Source organism: Neomonachus schauinslandi, chromosome 9, assembly GCF_002201575.2.
Source record: "Neomonachus schauinslandi chromosome 9, ASM220157v2, whole genome shotgun sequence".
Taxonomy (NCBI): Eukaryota; Metazoa; Chordata; class Mammalia; order Carnivora; family Phocidae; genus Neomonachus; species Neomonachus schauinslandi.
This window is the reverse complement of record NC_058411.1, coordinates 110,799,364-110,817,474: the sequence shown is the minus strand read 5'-3', so window position 1 is coordinate 110,817,474 and position 18,111 is coordinate 110,799,364. Positions and strand designations below refer to the sequence as shown.

The 18,111-nt window shown below is 40.6% G+C and overlaps 1 protein-coding gene across 3 annotated transcripts in view; it reads right to left on the bottom strand.

Moving 5' to 3' along the window:
• The window catches only part of NEO1 (neogenin 1), a 252,543-nt gene that overhangs the window by 10,912 nt on the left and 223,520 nt on the right, over nucleotides 1-18,111 (bottom strand). For 2 of the 3 annotated variants that reach the window (XM_044918423.1, XM_044918424.1), the window contains exons 20-25: nucleotides 16,462-16,656; nucleotides 15,751-15,783; nucleotides 12,623-12,691; nucleotides 9,548-9,695; nucleotides 978-1,216; nucleotides 292-384 (exon numbers count right to left, since the gene is read on the bottom strand). In XM_044918423.1, the coding sequence (XP_044774358.1) occupies nucleotides 292-384; nucleotides 978-1,216; nucleotides 9,548-9,695; nucleotides 12,623-12,691; nucleotides 15,751-15,783; nucleotides 16,462-16,656 (777 nt within the window). The remainder of the gene's footprint in view (nucleotides 1-291; nucleotides 385-977; nucleotides 1,217-9,547; nucleotides 9,696-12,622; nucleotides 12,692-15,750; nucleotides 15,784-16,461; nucleotides 16,657-18,111) is intronic. The other variant, XM_044918422.1, reaches the window with a different exon arrangement.

The following is an 18,111-nucleotide window of genomic DNA, read 5'->3' as shown; positions in this document are numbered from 1 at the left end:
AGGATGCTTCTCCATCCCTCCTGTAGAGATGCTGTGCATACTGTTAGGGGGATTGGTTACTTCTCTTTTCCTGGGAGACTGGAATAGTTGGCTTTTTAGCTTATTTATCTCAGGAATAATGTTAACTGCAAAATATGAAAGTGTTTGGTATTTCCTGCTCAAGGTGCCGAAGCTTCAGCGGGTCATCCTTTGTGTCAGGATCACGTAAAGTCAAAGAGATCATTCGTATTCGTTCCCCAGGACGACTGGGTAGACTGACAGCACAGGGGAAATGAGAGGCTTTTAACTTACGCTGGGGTGGCTGGGAGTCAAAGGGCATCATCATTTTTGGTCTCATTCCCCGCCTTCCAGCCAGTGTAGACATGCTGTCCTCTGATTCATGCCCTAGACATCAAATATAGAGGTTAGTTATAAGCATGTGCCCTAGGCCACTAAGCAGCCTCAGCAGCAAAACATTTGCAGTGGGGGGTTCAGGACTCGCAAACAACATAATGGGGACAAGGTGTTTCTGCAGGAAGTGAAAAAAGAGGAAAAGGATCAGCAGTCTCTGTTGAGAGTCAGTGCAGTTGACACAATGCTACCCACCATGCTTCCATGTGGTGTTTGTGAGTTAGAGCATCCAGACCAAGAACATTCTGAACACCCCAATGAGAGGTGGACTCCAAATGGAGGGAGAGGATGAAATGTATGGACATAGGCTAGGTTGTCTCAAATGCTTCAGTATCAGATAGTTGGTGACACATGAGAAGAGACCTAACAGATCTAGAAGGTTGTCTCATCTGGGTACAGAACCTCTCCCCCATAACAAGCTATTTTCTCCCCAAGCTATCTATTCTTTATCAGATGTTGACCAAATCCCACAACACACGTTTCTTTAAACCTAACTTCACACAGGAATCACCAAATTCAGGCAACTGTAGGAAATGGAAAATGATTTAAATGGAAATAGTTTTCCCACATTTGGGGACAACCTGCACCTCTATATGAATTCCGCCTTTGATGGATGTTGCTGTCCATGGAATTGTCAACTGGTGTGATATCTTGAGAGTTACGAGGAATTGGAGTATCAGTCATGATGGGGTTTGGGTCTGGAGATTTATCGATGGGTTTCAGCTCCAGTCTCTCATGATGGATCCAGAGGTCCGGGGGTTTGACATCTTTGGAGTTCCCTTTGTACTTGTGGGAGCCATTCACTGATTTGCAAGCAGCTCGTTTCCTAGGCACAAATTTAAGAGTTTTTTTTTTTAAAGTAACTCTTTTGAACTTATTTGTGAAAAGGCTTAAATGATTAAAAGTGCCCTCTGAGAGATGCCTCAAGCAAAGGCAGAAACTAAAAATACATAAACAAAACAAGAGAAAACAGGGGCAACAAGTTTACTTTTGGAAACAGTAAATGTATCTCTGCTTTGTCCACACATACTTAAAGATACATACAAGGGCATATTTGACTACTGCCTTGTGACCATTTTTTTTTATTATTATTATCAACAGACTAGACAGCATTTTATTTTATTTATTTTTTTAAAGATTTTTATTTATTTATTTGACAGAGAGAGATATAGCGAGAGAGGGAACACAAGCAGGGGGAGTGGGAGAGGGAGAAGCAGTCTTCCCGCCGAGCAGGAGGCCCGATGAGGGGCTCGATCCCAGGGCCCTGGCATCATGACCTGAGCTGAAGGCAGATGCTTAACGACTGAGCCACCCAGGCACCCCTAGACAGCATTTTTAAAATTAAGTTATCTCTAAAGCAGAAGGTTTCTCCTCAAGTTCCAATCAATAGAGAAAGAACATTAGAAATATAACAACGGTATAGAGGTAGAGTCTGTAGCTTATAAAAGAGGAAGGGAAACAACATTTCAGGTAGCCCAAACCTAGGACTACCAAATGGGTAAAGTCAAGAATGTGGATGACAGTGTTTACTTCTCTGTGCCTTAATTTCTCCATTCACTCACTCACACTCACTCACCCATTCAATATGAATTTATTAGGTACCCACTGTATGTCAGTCAATCCCTGTACTGGACTGCTATGCCCTCAGTATTTCTGGTCAAGTGAGGAAGACAGATGTTGATCTCATTATTTTAAAATATTTTGAGCTTAATGAAATGCCAAGTGTTATAGTTACTTCTTAATAGTTGGCATAAAGTGGCTAGGACAAACCTGGAGAAAGAGGGGATACTGAAGTTAAGACTTAATGGAGGAAGGGCAGAAGATGCTTTCCAGGTGATGAAATCAGCTTATGTCAAAGCCTTGAAGCAGAGCACAATAGCCTGGGATATCAGAGGGCCTATAAGAAGTCCTGAGTGGTGGAAGCATAGTGAACCATGTGGAGAATGATATGAAATGATGCTGGAAAGGTAGCCCAGATCATAAAGAGCTTTTAGAGACATGCCAAGAGTTTAACTTCCCTCTATGAGTAATGAGAAACCACTACATGGTTTCAAGCAGGACAGTAAGGAGATCAATTCTGAGTTAAACATTTATACCAACTGTGGTATGAAGAATGGATTTATGGGGTGGGGGACAGAACAGGAGACCAGCTAGGATGCTACTGCATCAGTCCTAGCCATGACTGACGGTGGTCCAGGATAGTGGGATGGAGAAAAGAGGCAGATCTGATAGCCATTTAGGAGGCAGAAATGACAAGACTTGGTGAATAACTGATGTGGGGTGGGGTGGGAGTAAAGAAGTGGAGCAGGCGATGTTGACAAGGTCTGAGGCTAAGCCATTTACTAACATTGGAATTAATGGGGTAGAAGCAGGCTTGACAGAAAAGATTATAAAAAAAAAAAAAAAAAAAAAAAGAAAAGATTATAAATTCTGTCTTAAACATGGTAAGTGCCTCTGAGACAGTCAAGAGGAAATGTAGAAGAGGCAACTGGGCGTGCAAGTCTGAGACTCAGAAGAGAGGCCGTGGCCAGAGATAGAAACACAGAAGTAACAGGAATGCAGACAGTAAATGAAGCCATGGGAGTAGATATCACCGGGGGAGAGCAGAGAAGGAGAAGTAAGTCTAGGATCAGGTCCTGCGGAAGGTTTGATGGCTGGGTAGACAGGGGGAGCTGTGAAAGAGAACATACAATTATGACATACAGGAGAAGAGAATGTTTCAAGAAGGAAGGAGTAGTTGAATTAAATATTGTTGAGAGATTAAGCCAAGGACTAAAAAGTGTCTGCTGTTTGACAAAATACAGCATCCTTTCCTGATTAAAACTCTTCAGAGTATAGGGATAGAGGGAATATTCCTCAATTTCATAAAATATGAAATATAAATATAAATATATATATATATATAAATATATATATAAATATGAAAAACCCACAGCGAGTATCATCCTCAATGGGGAAAAGCTGATAGCCATTCCCTTAAGATCAGGAACACGTCAAGGATGCCCACTCTTGCCACTGTTGTTCAACATAGTACTAGAAGTCCTAGCAACAGCAATCAGACAACAAAGAGAAATAAAAGGTATTCAGACTGGCAAAGAAGAAGTCAAACTCCCTCTCTTCGCAGATGACATGATACTTTACGTGGAAAACCCAAAAGACTCCACCCCCAAATTACCAGAACTCATACAGCAATTCAGTAATGTGGCAGGATACAAAATCAATGCACAGAAATCAGTTGCTTTCTTATACACTAACAATGCAACTGTAGAAAGAGAAATTAGAGAATCAATTCCATTTACAACAGCACCAAAACCATAAGATACCTTGGAATAAACCTAACCAAAGAAGTAAAGGATCTATACTCTAGCAACTACAGAACATTCATGAAAGAAATTAAAGAAGACACAAAAAGATGGAAAAACATTCCATGCTCATGGATCGGAAGAATAAACATTGTTAAAATGTTTATGCTGCCCAGAGCAATCTATACATTCAACACCATCCCGATCAAAATTCCAATGACGTTTTTCAAAGTGCTGGAACAAACAATCCTAAAATTTGTATGGAATCAGAAAAGACCCCAAATAGCCAAAATGTTGCACAAGAAAAACAAAGCTGGGGGCATCACATTGCCAGATCATGCTATGTTACAAAGCCGTGATCACCAAGACAGCATGGTATTGGCACAAAAACAGACACAGAGATCAATGGAACAGAATAGAGAGCCCAGATAAGGACCCTTAACTCTATGGTCAAATAATCTTCACAAAGCAGGAAAAAATATGCAATGGAAAAAAGACAGTCTCTTCAATAAATGGTGCTGGGAAAATTGGGCAGCCACATGCAGAAGAATGAAACTCAATCATTCTCTAACACCATACACAAAGATAAACTCAAAATGGATGAAAGACCTCAATGTGAGACAGGAATCCATCAAAATCCTAGAGGAGAACATAGGCAGTAACCTCTTTGACATCGGCCAGAGCAACTTCTTTTAAGATACATCTCCAAAAGCTAGTGAAACAAAAGCAAAAATGAACTTTTGGGACTTCATCAAGATAAAAAGCTTCTGCACAGCAAAGGAAACAGTCAAAAAAGCAAAGAGGCAACCCACAGAATGGGAGAAGATATTTGCAAATGACACTACAAAGGGCTGATATCCAAGATCTATAAAGAACTTCTCAAACTCAACACCCAAAAAACAAATAATCAAGTCAAAAAATGGGCAGAAGACATGAACAGACACTTCTCAAAAGAAGACATACAAATGGCTAACAGACACATGAAAAAAATGCTCACATCACTAGCCATCAGAGACATACAAATCAAAACCACACTGAGATACCACCTTACACCAGTTAGACTGGCAAAAATTGACAAGGCAGGAAACAAATGTTGGAGAGGTTGTGGAAAAAGGGGAACCCTCTTACACTGTTGGTGGGAATGCAAGTTGGTACAGCCACTTTGGAAAACAGTGTGGAGATTCCTCAAAAAATTAAAAATAGAGCTACCCTATGACCCAGTAATTGCACCACTGGGTATTTACCCCAAAGACACAGATGTAGTGAAAAGAAGGGCCACATGCATCCCAATGTTCATAGCAGCAATGTCCGCAATAGCCAAACTGTGGGAAGAGCTGAGATGCCCTTCAACAGATGAATGGATAAAGAAGACGGGGTCCATATATACAATGGAATATTACTCAGCCATCAGAAAGGATGAATACCCAACTTCTACATCAACATGGATGGGACTGGAGATTATGCTAAGTGAAATAAGTCAAGCAGAGAAAGTCAATTGTAATATGGTTTCACTTATTTGTGAAACATAAGGAATAGCATGGGGGACATTAGGAGAACAAAGGGAAAAATGAAGGGGGGTAAATCAGAGGGGGAGATGAACCATGAGAGACTATGGACTCCGAGAAACAAACTGAGGGTTTTAGAGGGGAGGGGCATGGGGGGATGGGTTAGCCCAGTGATGGGTATTAAGGAGGGCACATATTGCATGGAGCACTGGGTGTTATACAGAAACAATGAATCGTGGATCACTACATCAAAAACTAATGATGTACTGTATGGTGACTAACATAACATAATAAAATAAAATTCAAAAAAAGTCTGCTGGCTTTAACAATATGGAGGTCATCAATCCTCAGCAAAAGCAATTTTGGTAAAGTGGTAGGAGCAGAATCCAGATTAACAAGAACTGAAGCATAAGTAGGCAATGAAAGAATGGACGAGTGTATATCATAATCAAGAAATTGTGTGGTGAAGGGAAAGACGGGTTTGTAAACAGCCGAGAACCATGCAGTAGCGTTATAATTATAATGACTTCTTAAGATGAAAGAGGTGTGAACACACTTGCCTGCTGAAGGGACAAAGCCAAGAGAGTGAAATGTTAGCTGTGCTGGAGGGGGTAACAGCAAGTATAAGGTCTTAGAAAGATGAGAGCCACTGAGATCCAGAGGATAAATGGAGAACTGGCTTCTGGTAGGAGGAAGTACACTGAAGAAGTTTTTGGATCACACGATGGTACCCGGAGGTAGTTCTCACCTGCTGAGGGTGAGGCAGCTAATGAGGAACGTGTTGAGAAGCAACGAAGGGCTAGGCCCTAAATGCTCCGTCAACTCTGAGTTTGTAAGAGTCTATAAGCCCCTACAATTGAAATGGGAGGCACTTCAGGTATCAGAGAGGGAAAAAAGTGTTAAGAAAAGCTCACACATATTTTTCAGTGGTTCATGGAACGCCTGGAAAGATGGTCGTTGAGAGAGGGAGAGGGAAAGCCCCATGAAGACTCGACAAAATTCTTTTAAGCAAAAGGACCCAAATCTGTAGGATTTGCAGATTCAAAGTACAGAGCCTATTACCAACTCAGTTTTCTACCTCTCAATCTGAAGAAGTACTTTATTTTTTATTTATTTTGAATTTTAAATCCCCCAAAGCACTAAGGAATTCCATCACTTTGGTTTTTTTTAGATTCGTTTAAATAAAGAGATCAAGATTTCTGAAACTAGATATAAAACCAAGTTCATAAAAGTAGGTACATTTGAAATGCTGAACAAAGAACCTTGCAGAAAAGTTCTAGAGTAGAAATAACATCATTGCTGACACGTTCAAGAGAAACAGTTTTCCATAATCAAAAGGAGGCAGGGAAAAGGTGTAAGAGGCAGGGATCAGGAAGCTTATAAAGGAGCCCCCCCCCACGGCCATTGCCTTGGAAAAGAGATGCAACACAAGCTATAGGAAGCTATTTTGTTTGGGCAAAGAAAGATTAAAAGCCTCACGTAACACAAAATGACAAGGCCATCACTAGAGGCAGCAACAGGGTAGTCTGTACTTGTCTATATGAAAACAAACAAATGTGTTTTGAACACATGCATCTTGCCTTGGGCAGACCAAGTCTGAGGGATAATCACAAACACTGACATGAACTTGCATTTCTCTTTTATGGAGCAATATCTCCATCTTATGATCTTTTAGGATACAGCAATTAAAGTCATTTTATTGCCCACAGGTGTTTTTTGCTATTAGGGGTAATTCAGGTATCTTTTTATTTTTTGGTATCTGTCTCGCTGGCCAGATACTATATGTGAGTTGAAAGTGGTCTAGGGTCAGGGACTCTCTCAAGTTTAGGAGCATAGGCTGTTATCAAGCAGTATTATAACTGAAGCACCTCGCTATTTGCTTTGGACAATTACCACAACTCTCAATATCCTAGAGGAGTTCAGGGCTGGCAGTCATTCGACCCCTCATTATAAATGAGCCTTTCTTATTCACTAAATCAGTATCTCCCCACTGACCCCCAACCTGTCCCTGCCAGTCCTAACCTCAACTTCCACATCTGGTAGCACTTCTTGAAACATATTCTTTTTTTTTTTTTCTTAACGGATTTTAAAATTTATTTTAGAGAGAGAGCACACATGGAGCAGGGGGTGGGGGGAGGAACAGAGTAAGAGGGAGAGAGAAACTCAAGCAGACTCTGCACTGAGCATGAAGCCTGACGTGGGGCTCAGTCTCACGACCCTGAGATCATGACCTGAGTCGAAATGAAGAATCAGATGTTCAACCAACTGAGACACCAAGGCGCCCTTTGGAAAATATTCTTAAACTTAGATGTAGAGTTAGAGGTCTGTGGTCTTCTTCCATTTCAGGTAGCATTTGTGCAGTGAAAAAGCCTGTAAGAATGCCCATAAACTCCTGTGCATCTGGTTCACCTTGGGCATATACAAACAGTACTCCAAAACAGCTACCGGCAAGGCTGGGCTAGACACAGTCCACTTCCCTTGGCAGATCTATTCTCTACTTGGCTCTGTGACTCGAGAGGTTGAGTTAAATGACCTCTATCTGCTTTACTTGGCAACCCTGCTCCTAGCTTCCGATGGGTTTGGCCAACTGAAGAAACAGGCAAGAGACTGGAGAGTAGGAGGTGTTTTTATCCTGTCCCCTCCCTGTGGGGCTAAGGGGCTGGCAAAGTCCACCTTCCTCCCACCACACCCAGCTCCTGTCAAGCCTTCTCCTACTGCTTCAGACCTCTGAACACAGCTCTCTCTTCTTCAGAAAGACCTCTTGCCCTTTCAGGCCTAAGGGTGACAGTGGCCTATCATGGCTGCTGGTCCTTGAACGTCTCTGTCTTGTCTCCTAACCCCGTCTATGACTCTGTAAATGGTCTCTTCATTAAACTTCCTTCCACCCCTCTTGAGTGTGCATCTCCTTCCTGCCAGAACACTGATCCACATTTACAGGAAGAACCATTCTGCATTTCCCTTAAAAATATTTAAAACATCACTTTTCATGTACAGTTAACCCTTGAACAACATGGGACTGAACAGTGGGGGTCCACTTACACGCCGACTTTTTAAAAAGTTTTTTTTTAAATTCCAGCTAGTTAACATACAGTGTAATATTATTTTGGGGTGTACAATAAAGTGATTCAACACTTCCATACATTACCCAGTCCTCACAACAATGCACTCCTTAATCCCCTTCACCTATGTCACCCATCCCCCCACCCACCTCCCCCCTGGTGACCATCAGTGTCTAGAGTTAAGAGTCTGTTTCTTTTTTTCCCTTTGCTCATTTGTTTTGTCTCTTAAATTCTAAACGAGTGAAAAATATGGTATTTGTCTTTCTGACTGACTAATTTCACTTAGTAATAGTCTCTAGCTCCATCCATGTAGTTGCAAATGGCAAGATCTCCCTCTTTTATATGGCTGAGTAATATTCCATTGTATATATAAATATCACATCATATACCATTTCCCCCCCTCATATCTAGGGTTAGCGTTAGGGCCAGCATGAGGGTATGTACCTAATATCCTGCAATTCAGAGACCTCTCTGGAGGGTTACATTTATTGGTTAGGGTTTGGGTTAGTGTATGTTCCTAATATCCTACAGTTCAGAGATCTCGCCAGAGAATAAAACTCCAGACTTCTGCTTGGGCAGGAACAGACATGGCTGCCATCTACTGGGCTGAGGCAAGGAAGGGATTTGGGGCTCTAAATACTCTTTAAATAGATATTCAATTGTTCCTTCTGTTTTTATCTTTACCTTTATACCCATTTTCAGAAATATCACCAATTCTTAAATATTTGGGGTCTTCTCCAGAATAACTAGGCTGCTTCTCAGCTTTTCTTATCATGTGTTCAGGAACTCACTTTTCAGATCTAGGATTAGGGTTAGGAGGGCCAGGGTGAGGGTATGTGCTTGGTATCCATGTGTGGACTCTTTTTGATAAATACAGTAAAGCACTGTAAATATATTTTCTCTTTCTTATGATTTTCTTAATCATTTTCTTTTTTCTAGCTTTTTTGTAAGAATACAATATATATATATTTTGTATATAATATACATATATTATACATATATGTATATATGTTATATATAATATATAACACACAAAATAGGTGTTAATCAACAGTTTATGTTATCAGTAAGGCTTTCTGTCACTAGTAGGCTATTAGTAGTTAAATTTTGGGGGTCAAAATTTATATGCAGATTTTTGACTGCATGGGGGGGTCAGCCCCCTAATCCCCACATTGTTCAAGGGTAAACTGTACTGTATGTTTTATCTCTTTGTACAACTCCAAATACAGGAGTCACAGAGGAGCAAGAGAATAGATAGCAAAAATCATGGGCTACATTTGGGGCTCCTTACTTTTTCTGGTGAGAGGTGGTGCGCCTGGTGCAAAAGACAGCGATGACCACAACCACCACAATGGTGACGACGCCAACCGAAACAATGATGACCAGCAGCATGCTACTGTCCAGGGGAGAGGTGGGGCTTCCATGCGGGCTGTTACTACCTGTAGAGGGAAAACCGATGCATTTGTTAGTGTTCGAGAATTCCACAAATGCATACACTCAAGAGTATGGAAACTTCATGTGAGAGTCTCTGTAATAAACTCGTTGCCTTGGATACAAGTGTCTCATGTAATCTGCAGAGCCAAGTTTATGCACTATGTACAGTTCTTAACACAGTGCCTTGCACAAAGCTGGTGTTCAGTAAAAGCTTCTCGAATTATACTGAACATTATACTTGGACAAATAAAGGGTCTGCCCCTCCACCCGCCCCAGTGTCTTATGTTATATTATGCATACATTTGTCTTATAAAGCACCATTTGTAAATAATTTAGTTTTCTGACTTTCAAAAGCATTTAAAAAATGTACAGTCATAGAAAGCTAAAGTTTTCCCCCACATATAGATGTCTGAGATCACAAAAACTACTTGAAAAATACAGTCTGCTTTTATAAATATAGTCTTTGCAAAGTTAATTCTCTTATTCAGCTTCAGGGAAAAGTAGGTCTGTACATATGCATTAATTTGACAAATATTTACTGAGTAGTTACTATGTGCCAGACATTGTTCTAGGTACTAGGGATGCAACAGTGTACAACAAGGATATGACTGCTGGGGTAGGGGCAGAAAATAAACAAGTAAGAAATTACTAGTAATAAGTGCTATGAAAAAAATAAAAAGAGGGGATATGATACCATAGATAGCTGATGTCTTTCCTTCCAGTTATTCTCTCTCTCCTATACAATAGTCAGATCTGTACAATAATGGATGGGCTGCCTTACAAAGTAATGAGTGTTTAGTTTCTACAAGTGTTTAAGAAGAATCATTCTACCAGTCTGGGAGATTGTGGAAGAAATTCCTAAGATGAAGCTATGGCTTGGGAATCTGTTTTTTAGAAAAGCTCCTAAAGTGATTCCTAAGTACAACCCTGGTTTATAAACTTATGATCTAATTCAAAGTATACTTATTGTGGGAACCCCTTCCATAACACTGCATTAGCTGACCTTCCAACTTCTGATTGTATGATTTTTATTGGCTATATCTAAGCACAGTGCTAAATCTGGGCTGATTTAGGAGGGCTTAAGAGCTTATTCTTCTCCATTTGGTTCAATCATTTTTATTCCTCATTTCTGAGAAAAAAGTAAGCAGAGAGACAACTTAAATTGTCCGTACCGACCTTTAATAATACAACATTTTTATATTCGGGAAAGACTACAGAACTAGGGGCCAATAAAATTAGACCACATTGGGGCTTTCCATACACCTTTTATTAACAGCAGTGCTGAGTTACTGGGTAGGATGTGTGGCGGGGCAGGCACTGCAAATCAGAGGCTGGGGAGCTGGGGTGTGGGGACAGCAGAGGTGGTGGCGGCAGCTCTTTCCAGAGATGAATTCCCACTTAACTGCATTTGACCTCTAACTTCTGAGAGGACCAAAAGCTCCCATGGAAGACAGAGTAGGAATGATCTGCCGCGGGAGCATGTCCTGCTGGGGACATTATGACAGGCCACTACTCAAGCCTCATCTTGAGGCTTGCTGCTCAGACTGCTGCAACAGCTTCTTAACCACTCTCTCTGACATCATCATCTCAGCCCCAACTCATTCTTCATTCACCAGAATAATTACACTTGGTACTCAATAAATGGAGGTCACAGTTCGCCCGTGGTACAAGGCGTCTTACACGTGTTATGTGCAGGATGAAGCTCACATTTCATAGCTTTGGTACCTGAGCTTTTGGCAGGCTGGTTCTAACCTACCACCTTCTCTAATGTGAGAATCCCTAGCCTGTCTCCAGGCAGTGTGATCCCTGGAGAGAGCCGGCTGTTTTTTGCTGCCATGCATTTGCACGTGCTGTTGGTGCTTCCTGAAATGTTCAACCCCCCTGCCCCGTGACATTTAGCCATCTTCCACGCATCCTTTCATATCTGGGTCAGACACCTCCTCTTCTATGAAGCTTTCCCTTTTCTCTGTCAGCTGCTTTGTTACTCCTTTTGCTTCCATACATAGCCTGTTACATAGAACCTGAACCTTTATAAACACATGTGAATGAATGAATGTATAAATGAAAGACAAGGAAACAACTGCTCTTCTCAGAGCCTTGAGTATTATACTGTGGACAGCACATAAATATAATACACACATCCCAGGAGGAAAAGCGCAGTCCTAGAACTCAGCCCAGGACTCAGATTCCCACATCTGGTACAGAACCCCAGGCCTTTCAGGCTGCGTGTGATAGTGGAAAAGTCACAATCAGGAGTCAGAAATCTGGATTTTGGTTCCAGGACTTCCATAATTAGTGGGTGGATCCAGGCACATTACTTCTCCACCACTGAGTCTCTTAATGTATAAAATGGGAATATCTGTTCTCCGTGCTTCAGTGTTATGAGGATCAAATGTAATTTCAGGTGTGAAAGTAACTTATAAACAGTGAAGTTCTGTAGAGAAGTAGGTGTCATCATTAAGGAATTAGAAGGCACCAGCTCTTAAGCTGGCTAGGAGAGTGGGAAGAATTTTTTAGAATTCCCAAATTAAAACACTGTGGTAAGCAGTATGGGGAGAAAGTCATGATTCTAAAGCATTTCTTTGGCTTGTTCTAGGTGATGGATAATCCTATTAGAGGGTTTATTTTTGAGAGCAAGATTCTAATTCTTTTCTAGAGGCAGGCAGTGGGCAAAAGACTGATTTGTTTAGAATTAATCTTATTAAAGTTGGATATGTGGAGAAATAATTTTATTTATGGATCTTATAGTGAATGGGTTTGCAGTAATTCAGCGAATTTTTGCCAGAAAATGCCTAAAGGTAACTACTAAATAAAAGGAAATAGGTTAACATGCTACAACCCACCACAAAGAAGCTATAAAAGACATTTCGAGATTCAAGCGGAACCATGTCATGCCCACAGTGGGCCAAAAAAGCCATAAGAAAGACTTTACCACTCATCGGAGGTTTGTAGTCAGATCCTAGGTCTGGCAGCCGGCTTCCTTTTCCTGCAGAACCTGAGGCTGAAGGAGAAGAAATCATGTCAGTAATGACTCAAGCCATTGGTGTGATGAGTCCACTTCACAGCTAGTGAGTGTTTTCTACAAAAAAATATTTTCAGTCTACTCTGTCCATGAGAAAATGAAGTAGCACATAAACAACAGGGGACAAAATAGGCTGTGCAAAGCAAACTAAGATATAGCTTTCTATGCAATGAGGCATCTGAAAGGCTGACACTCTCGGTCCACGGCTATATCTAGCATGGAACTAGACTGCCACTTGCTGTTCGTAAGGTGGGAACACACCCATTTCTCTCGCCCAGGAAACAGTTCCTGCAAGACCGCTCAGAGCACTTAGGGCAAAAGTAGCTTCTCTCAGAAAAGGAACCAAGGGACCAGTTAGGTTGGCTTCTGCATTACAGAAGTGGACTTTTCCAAAGGACCCAGCTACATTGATCTCCTAGTAGGTGTCAGTAGTGTTTGGATTTTTTCCTCAAATTATAAAGTTGCCTTTTCCAATATAAAGGTACCCTAAGCAGTAGCAAGAAGACACGTGGAAGTTCAAATTGGGTTCTCGGTTCCTGCTCAGTTACCCAAATACCCAAGCATGGAAAAACAAAGTCTCCCCTCTTGTTGCTCACCAAGGACACTCTCTCCTAATCCACTGTCATAAAATACAATGAGTGAGGCTGCTGATCTTAGGCTTGGGACCACCTCACAAACAGATTTCATAAAACGCAAAGATCAGCTTTGCAGTAATCCATATTCTTGGTCCTGAATTTTGTTCACATTTATAGAAAAAGTGGCTTGGATAAAGCAAATATAAGGAACCCGTTCCCAATATAGCAAGGTTATCCATCAGTCCAAGGTTTGGAGTCCTCCCGAAGAAGTCTGAAAGAACTGCAAAGTCAAAGCTGCTCCTCATGGTTAATATAGCACACTACCTTCACTTGAATACTGGCCTATCATGTACTTGACTTCTGGCAAGTCATTTATTATCTTTGGGTCTCAGTTTCTTCATCGTAAAGCAGTGATAATAATGGTATCTACTTCACAAAAATGTATTGAGGATTAGAAGGAAACTTACTCCTATAAAATATTTTGAATACTGCCTGACACATAGAAAATGTTCATCAAATATTAGCTGCTATTATTACATACATAATAAATCTTTAGGGAAGAATACAACCTTCCCCTTTGCAGAGGCACAGAGCATGAAGCTTCAGAAAACACTTATAAATAATTATTTCTACAAATAAAGCTTGACTAGAAATGCATAAAATGTTTCTAAAAAACATTACAGCCAATGTCAAGTACTTCTATAAATTATCAGAGTTGGACTAAATGAAAAATTAAATTCTGAATATTTCTATATATAGTTCATTTAACAGAATAAATAGAGAGATGAAAACAATGTTTTCTGTTTCCAGAAGCTCAAAACTCCCAAAGTAACAGAAGTTGTTGGGTGTCCAAAAGGGCATATTTAACTCAGTCCCCGATCCCTTTTCTGTTGTCCATACTTGTTCCTTTATCCCCTTACTTCCATGGCCATCATTGTTCCCAAATGGCACATAGCCTATGATAGGATTCCAGTTGTTCTTTTCACTGGGATGAAGTCTAGTTGGAGGAGATGACTGAGCCCTTGTAAGGCTCTTCAGACTTAAGGGTGCTTATTTTTCAGGTAGCCACATGTAAGCCCAACTATCATATTATGTAAATAATTGCCAAAGAATATACTTTGCCAATAGACTGGTTGGTTTAATTCCTCTATTTCCCAGCATTTTTGCTTTTAAATATAACCTATGAAGAAGAAATTCCAAGGATTAACCAAACACCAAAAAGAACTATGGGTAAAGAATTTTAAAGGCCAGAGCTGTGGTGCAAGTTAAGACTTGCACTCTGGCTTATCCAGTGAAGTGCAGGAAAAACAATGAGCACATTTATACTCTGTGCATACACAGTATCGTTATTTTTCTGTTCTCCCACTTAAGTCAAAATGTCTACCATCACTAGGGCGCCTTACACATACACACAAGCACGTTTACAGTTTCTTCAACATACAACAAAAGACTCATTGAGTGCAAATACATTTCCAAAGCCCTGAAACATGCAACCTCAAGTTCTGACTCTTCCTTGCCATTAACAAGATCCAAAGACCTTTTCTTTATTGTTCTTTTTAAAGATTTTATTAAGTAATCTCTACTTGCAACATGGGGCTCAATTTCACAACCCCAAGATCAAGGGTTGCATGCTCCACCGACTGAGCCAGCCAGGCACCCCAAGACTTTTTATTTCTAAAGACTACTCTTAAACCTTGAAAGCAACCATCAACTTTACTTCCACAGATACCAACTCTAACTGACTCCCCAGAGATGAAAACCACAGTCCAGTTAACCTCTCCACCATAGCAATAACAGTGGAAAAACTATGTTGACAATTTCGAGAATGGTGACACTGAAGCCTGTACTTCCTAAGTTTCCATTTTAAATTGTTTCTATCTCTTTTAAAACGAGCAGATATATTTAAGGGAAGAAACAGAAAAAGAGCCCTGAATTAAGCTTATTTAACAGAATAAATAGCACTAATTTTGTCACAGATAATCACACAATTCAGTAGGGTAAGTCTGTAGATCCTTGGTGAGGGGAGGAAAATAGGGTATTTGCCGAATTTGATTACAACTTTTCATTTAGAGATACTAATGCAATCCTAGATGCTACAAATATGACCAATTGGTATGCTTGTTCTCATACTGGTCCAAATGCCTATCACTGTTACAGAATTTCAATATCTTAGCACAGAGGACAAACTGGCCCACACTTAAGGCCATTCTACAACTGCAGAACTCCGTTTACTCTCCTCAGTTTTTCCCTTGCCCATTTAGCCCCTAAGTCGATTCCCCAGCTTTTCAGATACCCCAAGTGCCACAAACATGGACTCAACTCCACTTTGGCCAATGAATAATGTGGATTTTAACATACAGGACTGATTTTCAGGAAAAAAAAAAAGAAACAAAAACAACAAAAAGCTAATAATAATAGGTCACAAAAGAGAGGAAAGGAGAGAGAGGCCATCTACTGATTTACCTTGATCATTAGGCATTTTATCAGAGGAGTCCGCTAACAGGCCAAGCACAGGGGGAGAAAAAACAAGAGCAAGGATCACAAGCTTTGAAGGTGGGACAGGCAGAATTTTTAAAGGAAAAAAAATAAAACCCCACAAACCTCCAAACAAATCGAGTCTTATTTTCAGTACTAACAGAAAAGAAATCCATACATGGTTTCTACATTTCCACATACTCAGTCCCCAACTAAATTTTATTCCTAGGCTCACTTGGTTCAGTACTTTACCTTCACTTTCTTATCTAGAGTTTTCTTCAGAGCTCCCCTGTTAGTGTCTTTCTCTCTACAAAGGTCCACGAATAAGCCTTTCAGGTTAAGAGCCTGCATGTGTTGAAAGGGAATCATCCATCACAATAACATGCTATTACTCTACCTGAGAACCAAGAGAATCACATCTGGTCTGACTGGTAAAAACTCTGAGATCACTGCAATCCATCTGCCTTGAACAGCCTTGTTTGTGGTATGGTTAGGCCAGTAACCTAGGGAGCACTGACTTGGTGGTCAATGGGTGGGTGAGGGATCATTTTGAGATAAATGTTCACACTGTGGCTCATAAGCTTATCATGAGGGCTTCTTATATTATAGTCTCCATAGTCTCTATGTGCTAAAGTGATATGTGCAAGCATTGCCCCACTAAAGAGACACAGAATAAAATGCTGTTTAGTGGGGATTTACCTTTAGGTGTTCTGAATTGGACAGCTTCAGACATGGGCCCCATGCCCTTTGAGTTTCGGGCTTGGATTTTGAAGTAGTACGGTGTGTCAAGTGTTAACTCTTGTATCTGGTGAGTCAACCTGTTTCCCACAACAGGCTCAATAACCCAGTCGTGTATCTCCGCATTCACATCCGTACTATAATATATGATGTAACCTGTCCAAAGGAGGAAATGAGAAAAGATACCTTATTCCTACCTTTTCTTTTCTTAAGTCAATAAAGATATCTGTTATAGCATATACAAGTAGAGAACCACTTACTGATTAAAGACCAAGAGTAAAATGCATTCAAAATGCTACACTGAACATAATAAAGAGAAAACCACAATTTCAACAGTGCCAGGTTATAAGTTATCATCTATATCAGTAGTTGAAGCAATAAAAGTAGTTATGATAATAATATAGGGTTAAGAACTCTCAAAAGCTAAGAAATATAAGGAAAACAATCATTTCAACATCTTAATATTTGAATAATGTACCCATCAAGGGTCTACGATTAAAATAATGCACTTCTGAAAACCGACACTGGCCCAACGTGCTGTTTAGCTCTCAGCAATGTGATTTCCCAGAAGAAAAACTCCTGGGAGACCTGGGGATGTGGGCAGTACCTTTATTAAAGCTCTCCCAGACTTGAAGTGGGTGAAGTCACAGTGAAACATCACCTGATACTCCCACCAGGGGGCACTCAGTCTCCATGTTTGAGGCAAGAACAGACACCCACATGCCTACTTGACCTACACAGCACAAAAATGCACTGATGGCATCATTACTGGTTTTTGAAGACAAAATAAAATGTAATCCAAGTCATGCTTCATTCTTTTACAGAACAGGCAAGTTCAAAAACCTAAAAAATGACACCAGGGATTTATGGGAAGGAATTCTAATTGCAAGTTGAAGCAGGACAATATTAAGAAATGCTTTCAGTTTCCTTATTCATACAAAGGAACATCAGAAAGCAAACTCCTGTTCCTCAGGATACACCTACATGGAGCAGAGGTTCCAAGGAGAATAATTAACAGCTAAATCCCAGGCTATCAGGCTTTCCTCCCTGATAAAGCTGAGGAAAGCATAGTGTCCTCTACTGTGGAAAGTTCTTTGGAAGTCCAAGGAAAAATCCCAGGCCCCTTCAAAGGCCTAGGCCAATTCAAACTTCTAACTCTAGTGTTAGAGCACAGGAAGCTGAAGTAGCAGGCCTGGGGGAAAAACGGAATTAAATGTCTAATGAACTTTTTGGGACTTCAGGTTAAAAGAGATGAATCTGTATTTACTGGGTACTATACACCCTGTAGAATGAGGCAGGTTCTTTAACTCCCAAGGTAATTATTTAGTCAGAGGCAGAGAAGAACAGCTTTTCTGATGAAAATAAATATGTCCAAAAGGTCCCACTGTAGCCAAAGACTGTCTAATGTAACAACACCCATCAGACTTTTTCACTCAGTGAGTCAGAACAACCAACTGGCAATTCATGTTTACGTTAATATGAGCAAACAGCACCCCCTTGGTCCACTTTCAAGGACCATCATGACTCCTTGCGCCTCATAAAATGATCAAGCCAACTTTGGACTCCCACTTCTCCCAACCACACAGTACTGGGCTGGAATGCTTCTGCCCG